Raw genomic sequence first — 9,941 nt, 5'->3', positions numbered from 1 at the left:
TTACAATTTTTTTTTCGTATAATAAAACTTCGTTGAAATTAACGAGGCTATATTCGGTAATACCTCGTCCAAAAAATTCATAAAAGCGAGCGTCTTTGGTGATCAACTCATTAACCGGGAATTTATCTAGAATATAAAACACATAAGAATTATTTTTTAATTATACTTGAAGTTCAAAGTTTTCTCACCATCGGAACGAATGTCAGTTAGTATATAGACATACTTATCATGGCAATCCTTTATCATTTCCTCGTCAGCGAAGGATAGATCAGCAACAGCTGATAGAACAACATGTTTTCTTAATTGCATTTGTGTTTCATGTACTTTTGGATATAAATATTCCATCCTCTGTATGGATATCCATAATTTATAAGCATTCATGGTAACATTGTGGTTAATTTTCATGATAAAGCACCGATTATGATCATAGTCCACAATTGCAGTGAGATTCTTTTTAAAATTATGCATAAACCGAGTAGTGAAGTCAGTCCTGACATTACTAATATTAATAGCGACAGTGTGGATTCGAGAGCCATTAATAACATTAATCTCAATTTCTTGACGAAAGTCATACCCACGAGGAAAATCATTCTTCATATTTTTTAGGATTTGTGGTGCTATAAATATCATACCGGGATCCAAGTCGTCTGAATACATTATGTACGAAATAGTTTCATTATTTTCAACATAGATTTCCACAGCGCAGTCAACGCGATAACGCACTATTTTATGCCTTCGATCAATCCGGAAGAAATATAAAGAAGCAAAAAATAAGCACATAATAAGTGCAATAGGAATAACAACTACAATCATAAAAGTCTTTGTACGAAGTCCTTTTGGGTGCTTATAGTATTTGATTTCTGCACCTTTTTCAATTACACTGGATTGGATTTTCTGATGTTCTTCGAACATACTGCCAGGAGTCTTCTCCATGTCCATAGTTTTGTTCTGCAATACTTTAAATTTTATCGAAACTTATTAAAAGATGCAGAAATCTAACAATTTTCGAAGAGAGAAAATATGAATCGTTCTACAGAAAAATTTATTTCTTACTACAATATTATAAGTTTATGTTTAATGAAAATAAAACACGATAAGATCATAGCCAACTAACGTACTCGCATTTACTTTGTTTAATTTATAATTATAATTCATATTTGAAATTAAATTAAAAAATATAATAACTAACGTCATTTGTTCTATAATATATGTTAACAGCGTTGCCACACTACTTGCGTGGCTAAGACCGTTTGAAGAGTTGGTCATTTTTTTCATTATTTATAGTGTATTATATCATTATAATGCAGATATCAATGTATTCTCCAGAAGAAGTTGCATAATACGTTTATGCAAGAGAGATAGTTGTGAGTGCGTATGCAAAATGTCAATTTTATTTACTTTGACACAAATAAATGCCACAAAGAGAGGTAAATAAAGAAGAGGAGTGAAATCTTATAAATTCTCTTACAACAAGTAATGGTGTTATCTGTTCAGGCAGTATCTAAGGGAACTAATCAGGTGATGTTAGGTGTAGTTTGGTGTAATTTAGTGATCTTGGTATTTTTTGGAACTTATTCCATGATGAAGTACTGAAAACAAACTATATATATCAGATTTTTGAGAAGTGTCAATGCCTTTTATATTTAAAATATATCTTCAGGAATATGAAAGTTTGTGTAAAATATTACCTAATACTTACCCCTTACTGAAACTCCTTCTCCTCTTTTGGACAACTTTTAAATAGTAGTACCCCGATGTTAATTACTGTAATCCGTGCCCAGCTAAATCCGAGCTCAGCGAATTATATCAGAACACAGTGCTCAGCTTTCTGCAAATACAAAATTATATTTAATTTACCTGAAAATGATGATGGTTATCCCACAAATTTATTTCACTTATACACCAAAGTAAATTAAGGGAGTCTGTTATCAATGTACCCAAAACGTAATTTAAAGAAGTTTTGTTCCACTAAAGAAATTTGAATCCAAGTGATTTTTGAAGATTATAAACTAATTCTGAAAGATTTTGAAATTTCTGAAAGATTTTCTGAAATTTCGTTCAATTTTATTAAATTATATAAAATAAATAAACCAAAAAGTCGTGGCCAACTAATATATCTAACTTTCAGTAATTGTCATCAAATTAATAATATATAAATATTAATATATATTATTATATATGTTACTATACACTACGAATGTGTAACATACAGCAAATCCTCAAATAATGCCATAAAGCAATTACAGATAGCACAAAATCTGGCTTTAAGAAGACTAATTAGGATTCCTTGGTACATTAGGACAACGGATATGCATAGAGATCTAAGAATCGACTTTGTGAAAAAATATATCAATGACAGAGCCCTAAAAATATTCACAAAAGTCAATACGATGCCCAACTCCGCCATAACAACCCTTAAATCCACCTCAGGACGCATAGGAAGATATTATGATATAATGGTCCGTCATCAGTTAAAAGATAAATAAATGACAATAATTCTAATATAGTTAAAACTTAGTGTGGGGCAGGGATAAGCCCCCCAATCGTAAAAGAGTGAAAGTGCGCAATAGCACTAACTCAAACCACAACAACAACATCTATATGCTATCATAATTATTATATATACAATTAATTAAATGTAGTAACTAACGTCATATGTCCTATAACCTATGGTAACAGCGTGTCCATATTGATATAGTAGATAAGTCTGTTGAATGTTGAAATATAAAATTTATATAGAATAAATTTTTATAAAGGTTTATTTAAATTTATTAAATTGTTTAAAATAATTTCATATGTTAATTTTTGTGTGACTATTTAATAATTTAAAAAATTAATTTAATAAATTCAAAAGCATTAATTGATTTAAATAATTTAGAAAGTTAAGAATTAGTAATAGTTATAATATTTACAAATTATCCGCCAGAGTTGCGGTTAAACAAATACTACAAATATTTTATTTTAAAGTTAATTGAAAAAATTTTACAAAAAAAATTTTTAATTAACTTATTGCATATAAATAATTATAAATTAAATTTAGTTTTTCTAAGAATTAATTGAAACTTAAACATATCAAATATATGAAATAAAATATATCACTCCGGTTGAATATAAATTGAAATTACTAAGAAGTATTATCTGTGTTCCATAATAAGATATATAAGATATATAATTAAAATATTAAATTCTGTAATATCTTAATGCGGAATATATGATTGCACTTTGAACTTTTATAAATATTAAAATAAAATCTTATACACTTAATAGAATCTGAATTATTATATATAATGTAAATAAATAATCTAGTTAATGTTGTTTTATCAACTGCAAATCCTTGTCATACTTCTTATACAGGATCAATCAATATGAATGTCTCTCATGTAGATTATAGATTTGTAATTACTCTTCATTTTAAAAAATTATTTGTCCTTATTTTAATGCATACATAATACTTACAAAGGCCACTGTTGTTACTAAGAATAAAATAAATACTGCAATTACTCAACCTTTCAAATATGTAGATTAATAGAAATAAAAAAAGTTGAAAGGCATTTGCATATATCTTCAACTAAACCAGAGGATGCCCAGATCTACGGTGTCGTTGCTGATAGATCACAGCTTAGCTCGTAACAGCGGCTTTGCAGAGGAAAACAAAAAAACAGTGTTTTACGTTATGTTTGTATGCCCATCTTTGACGACTTGAACGTTTAATATTTTTGAAGTCAATTTTCTCGCCTATTTCAAATAGTTCTCACCTTTTAAAACTTAGGGACTATAAGAAATAGTCTTATACAGGATGAGTAGATATAAAGTACTACCTTATTTCTGCGTTTCATGTTTGTTGTCTTTAGTTCATTCAATGCACTGATATGTTGTTCCATCATTTGCTACCTCATTCTTCTTTCTATGTCTATTTAATCTGTATGTAAGTTTCCATTGATGATCAGTACCGTATAGCACAGATACTATACAGTTTGCTAGAGCAACTTATAGAGTTACTTTTCCTTGTACTGATGCTAAGGTAACATTTATAATTTGATAGTAACCCCAACTACATCGGAGGAAATTATTATTACGGTTTCATAAAAAAAAAGTAGTTATGGTTAATGTAACGCGTCTTATGACAAAATGAATCTAGAAGGGTTCGAAAAGTAATTGAAGAAACAACAACAAAAATTTTAGTTAATTTATTGCAATTTGGCTAACCGTACAACGCTATTTTGAATATTGCCAAGTACTCATCAGCAATGGTCTTAGGAAATATTCAAATTTCTTTTTAATAAGTTTATAGTCCGTATATTATTTGTTTGGACTGCAAGTGCCAGGCTTAGAACTCGTGTCTGTCAAATTAGAAACGATGACTAACACAAGTAAAGTAAATAAAAAGATATATAATTGTTACTACTTCAGTTTTCTTATTAAAGAAATCAGTAAATGTTGTTCAATTGTATGGTTAGACATAGTAATATATAAATAAGATTAATAATACTGCAGAACTACATAGGTAGTTCTAATAAAACATGCATATTCTGGAGTGTATGCATTTCTGGAATATAAAGAAACAAATTGAAGGAACCACATTTATCTGCATTTATAACAGTTTTTAAGCAAGTAATGAACCACCTACATATTTTACCATTAAGTCATTTTCTCAATTATAGTATCAAAGAAATCAGTGCTCTAAAAGTGCTCCACTTGGTTTGTTGGTTTAAATTTTAATCGCATCAAAACTCTTAGTAGCAGTTCAAATCAAAGCTCAAGAATGTAAAACTAATTTTTATTTTTTTTTTTTTGTACGTTTAACGTAGTTTCTAGCAGGATAAGTGAAGGAACTTCCTACGAAATGCCACAAAGCAAAGAAAGCCCGTAGGAATTGCGATTTCGTGGGATTTGATGATTTGTCAATGACGTATAGATGTCGATTTTGGGTTGTATTTTATGTGAGCTTAGTTGAAAAATTGTTGGCAATATTTTTTAACGTTAATAACTAAAACAAAAACCAAGCAAAAAACAAAACAAATTTTCTGCCATTTCATCTAAAATATGGAACAGTCTGCACCACGTGAAATTCAAAATTTTCCTTACCTCTAGCCTTAACGTGAACATTTTCCTTCTCTTGTTCTTCTTAATTTTCATGCTGCTGATAAAGGTAATTTTTCAAAGTCATCATTAGACTTTTTTAAGCAACAACACGAAAACTTCTTCAACGGCAACAACAACCACGAAAAGAACTCTAAAAACAACAACAATATGCACCAAATACACCGGATTCCATCCGAGTTAGCTTTTTCAGTTTTCCGTATGTTTTCCCAATCCACCCTGCCATCTTCTTTTTTCTCTATTTTGTTTTTTACACTAAGTCAACTTATTTTGTCTGTTTGCTTGGTATTTGGTGGTATTTTTGTTTCTTATATCCTTGTATCCTTGTATCCTTGTATCCTTACATCATTGTATCACTGTTGGAATGTATCATTGTGATATATCAAAGGTGTTTGTATGCGAAATTTTACGAGTAATTTGTTCGCTGGTGTTTGGAGTATGAGTTGGGGTCATAATTAAGCTAAAGAAATGTGCTTTATTTGCCTTTCCATGTAGGAGCAATGGTGGGATTAACCAAAAGTAAGATTAATAGAAAGTAATGAATTTGTTAAATTGCGAATAAAGAAAACAACAACAAACCAAATAGCAATATTAAGAACAATGCGAGAAAATGCGGCAAGTCAACATCGCGTCATTCACTGCACTGGAAAATAATGAAGGATATTTTACTTTACTGCTAGTATTATTAATTTATATCAAATCAAAATTAAATTCATTTTTTATAATATATGATTTTTCATATATTGTAGTAAAATCGAAGAATAATTATAAACACAATAAACATTAAGAATTATCGGTGATTAAATGACAGATATTAATTCGAGTATTAACACCTGCTTGTCCCTCGCTATCCAATACCATTACCGTCTTGATGGGATACTCTTTTAAAAATATATATGCCACTCCGATAGGAACACTGTATCGTTTTCAATTGTAGTAGAAATAATTCACAAGAGGAGAAGGATATGTCACTTATCTGCTCTGTCTCTGTTTAATATGCGCCAAAGATTGGACATGGACAATAAATGATTCCCCATTTTCCAGGTTTTGATCGATATCGCACATAGAAGTACAGACGTTTCATAAGAATGAATAATGAATTGTTTTCCAATACTAATAAAATCTCTTTGAGCAGTTGCTCAAATACCCAAAAGTTGCTGATACCCAAAAGATTGTGGTATCAGAGTGGAAGCATTTAAAGGTACAAAGTGATTCTCTTGTAATCCATAGAAGTACATGGATTCCATGATTTGTAAAAATATAGCTTATAAATAAAATATGTTTTCACTCAAATCTCCAAAGTAACTGTGTTATAATCCACACTAGCACATATGTCCCATATATTCCACACACATAAAAAACCCTTTCCCGCATTTTTTGTGTATTCTTGGCTTACTTATATTTTTATAATGCATTTCTAACTGAAGAATCCAATGTGTGACTTCTTAAAAGCATGTGATCCCATTAAGAAAATCGCGCCTACTATACACAGTTTCTTAATACAGATTTCAGATTTATTCAATAAGAAAAATTGCGTGCGTACTGACGTTGATGTGATGTTTGAGATTTTAGACTAAAATTAAGAGATTCTTCTTAAATCTAATTTTTTACTCACATTTAAATATATCTCCAATGGTCAATTATTTAAAATAAGAAATTATTGTTTGGAAGAACAACAAAGTCTATTTCAGATACATTTTAGATTTTCGCCTAGAACTGATGAATAATAAAAATCATTCAATTTAATTAATCAATTAATCAATTTAATACATAAATAATTTATTTTTTTAGTCCAGGGAATATATATGTACCTATGTAGATTACGTTCATCCTAAAGCACTTACTGCACTATAATTTCGACCTGTTAAATCTAGTAGAAACAGATATTATGTATTTAATTATTGATTTCATTCCCGAATATGACCGCTAATATTCCTTTTAAGTTTCAATTTTTAATAGATTATGTGCTGTAAACCCTGTGTCTTGGAATGGGTGAAATTTCAATCAGAAGGAATGTATTTTTCTTACGATTTTACCCGTCTGTATCGCTCCAAGTTTAGTATATGCTGTGTCGAAGCAAGCCTAGAGGGAATGTATATTCGTTTCATGGTTTATATAAAGAACCTCATATCACGAAAACAGCTTGAAGTGCTGATAAAAATTGTTTTTGTGTTATAATAAAAAAAAATAAAAATTAGAAAACTTATTTAAAATTCCATTTTAAATTAGTAAATTAAAAACTCAAAGAATGAAATATTTAAATGATTTTTTTTTTGTGGTTTTAAAACCATTTACTTCAATGTAAAACCACACCAATAGTTTACTAATCGATTTGTGTTGTTTCATGAATTTTTAAACTTACGACTCATTAATTTTGATTTGTTCTCTGAATTGCGACAATAATTTTAAACGTTAAATATTACAAATAAAAAAATTGTTGAAAAAATTTATGCAGAATCTGTAAGACCTGAGAGCATACGCAAGAACATCTGCTTTTAGAAAAGCGTAATAAACATTAGTTTAGTGATCCTATGTATACGCAAGATAGGATTATGCCTTTAATTGTTTTCATTTATTGCTGGTATGAACATTATTTACTTCTACCCCAACATAGTTTAAATTTGATCAGTTTTTAGATTGAAGATTGCTAGTAATACGTTTAAAGAAGTATTCGGAGATTTTCTGCTATGGCGAAGAAGTACTTTGTTTTATTATTTCAAAGAGTAGTGTCTGGAGAGTTCATCAGCTCGAATCAGTGACCTGCATTAGATGCATTTCGCCTCACTCACTCTCTCTCTCTCACTCTCTCTCCCTCCCTCACTCTCTCTCACTCTCTCTCTCACTCTCTCTCTCTCACTCTCTCTCTCTCACTCTCTTTCTCTCTCTCACTCTCTCTCTCTCACTTTCTCTCTCTCTCACTCTCTCTCTCTCTCACTCTCTCTCTCTTTCGCAGAGGAAAGGAGACCGTATTTATCTCTCTCTCTCTCTCCTTTTCTCTCGCTATGCAATCATCAGAATCGATACATCAATCTGGTCTGGAGAATGCGGACAATACAGAACAGTTCATATCCTTTCGAGCAGTATTCGTACTCTTTCTCTCTCTCCTTCCTTCTCTACTCTCTCTCATTCTCTCTCTGACTCTCTTTCTCACCATCAAATCTTTCAATATCCAATCAAATTTAATGTAGTCTAATAAATTCTTTTTCATTGATTCCACATTTGCACTTGAACTCTAAAAATATCACTTGACTTAGTCTAAAAAACCAAGTAAAAAAAAAACCTCTTTATTTTACACTCAACTTTGTTGAAAATAGTGACATATTTCTGTGCTCATAAGTTATTCTTAATCGGTAAAAAATTTGTTTATGGGTTGTAGATAGCAGTCGGTCGGTTAAAAAAATAGAATAAGACAACATTCACGAGAACACTGTGACCCTGTTCGATCCTTCGATCCTACTTACTGATCCTAACTGAACAGAAGATACTCCAACTTTCATATGAAAGCCAAAACGTCAGCTCTTGAGAACATCCCAACTTCGCAGAGGAATAAAAGTTCCAGACATAGTATACCTAATAGTTTATTCCTAGACTAGATCAACTCCAGAGAGTTTCAAAGACTATGTTGTCATCCACTTTCATGCAAATGCGACAATTTCTTTCTCTAGATAGTTTCATCTTTTTAGTATAATAACGCTGGTCATAAAGAACCACCAGGTAACCTGCCAACAGCTTTGGTTCCGTTCTGTTTATAGATGCTGTAGTTATTGCCAGCCGGGTAAGTTGGTATAATTTTTCAAATTAAAATTATCTACTTAAAATTTTGTCATTCATTTGTTTATTTATTTTTTCTACCTTTGCCCATTTTAGATAAATTTTCCTAGACAATATTTGCAATACGAAATGATTCAGAGTATTTATTTTCACATTAGCCAATGTTAAAGTGTTTATTTACGTATATTTATTCATTTGTATTACATAAATAAGCAAATGTTGTTATAAATTTTTGGTTTTGTGCAAAATAGTTAATGTTTTATATTAAAATTGTTTTCACCTCAAATTATTTTGCGGTCAGGACTGCTGGATGCCGACACAAACTTTTGCCCATAAACAAAAATAATAACAAAAATAAAATTCGAGCGGGCCAAAGGCAAAAACTTTCCAAAAATAACGATGAAAATGAGACAAAAACAAAAATTTAAATAAATTATCTAGAAAAACTACAAAATCATGCAATCAGAAAATTAAATATTATTTAACTATTTTCATACACCAAAATAAAAAAAAAATAATTAAAAATTATTTAAACAAATTACAAGTACCTTCCAGCATAACGGAAGTAGGAACCCACACATGGAAGGATTCTTGAGACGATATTATATACCATTAATCGGAATTAATTACGCGATGTTACTGAGATTGAGTTGAGACCAAAGCTGCTTAGATTAAATAACATATACTACTTATACATCAGCTCCATATGTGCTCTATGGTATGTTTATGTGTTTTTGTAACGAAGCAGTGATAATCCAATAATTCTGTATATTAGACTACTTCCGGTTCTGATGAAATTTCAGTTCATGTTGTTTGCATATCTGTCGATTATCTGTTTACTCATTGCTGAATTACTGGGGCGGAAAATAATTAGTTAGTTGATTGAAAATACTTTTTGAAAAGAGTAGTGAAATTGGATTCTACCACGAATAGCAGCTGACACACTGATATGCACAAACTGAATTGCAATTAGAAGAAAATGAAAAATTTAAATTGAAGCGGACATTATTAAATCAGGACATACTGGGTAAGTCCTGCAAATAAAATTACGGAAAATACATAACCGAGTG

General features: G+C 30.2%; 1 protein-coding gene across 1 annotated transcript in view; it reads right to left on the bottom strand.

The window, feature by feature from the left end:
- The window catches only part of LOC119688355, a 55,615-nt gene extending 53,605 nt beyond the window's left edge, over window positions 1-2,010 (bottom strand). The window contains exons 1-4 of the mRNA XM_038103034.1: window positions 1,938-2,010; window positions 1,700-1,828; window positions 189-948; window positions 5-126 (exon numbers count right to left, since the gene is read on the bottom strand). Coding sequence (XP_037958962.1) covers window positions 5-126; window positions 189-939 — 873 coding nt within the window. The 5' untranslated portion in view covers window positions 940-948; window positions 1,700-1,828; window positions 1,938-2,010. The remainder of the gene's footprint in view (window positions 1-4; window positions 127-188; window positions 949-1,699; window positions 1,829-1,937) is intronic.
- Window positions 2,011-9,941: the final 7,931 nt, after the last annotated feature.

The sequence above is a fragment of the Teleopsis dalmanni genome, chromosome X (assembly GCF_002237135.1).
Source record: "Teleopsis dalmanni isolate 2A chromosome X, ASM223713v2, whole genome shotgun sequence".
In the NCBI taxonomy this organism is placed as follows: Eukaryota; Metazoa; Arthropoda; class Insecta; order Diptera; family Diopsidae; genus Teleopsis; species Teleopsis dalmanni.
Note: the sequence above shows the minus strand (reverse complement) of the source record. Positions and strands in the feature narration are given on the sequence as shown.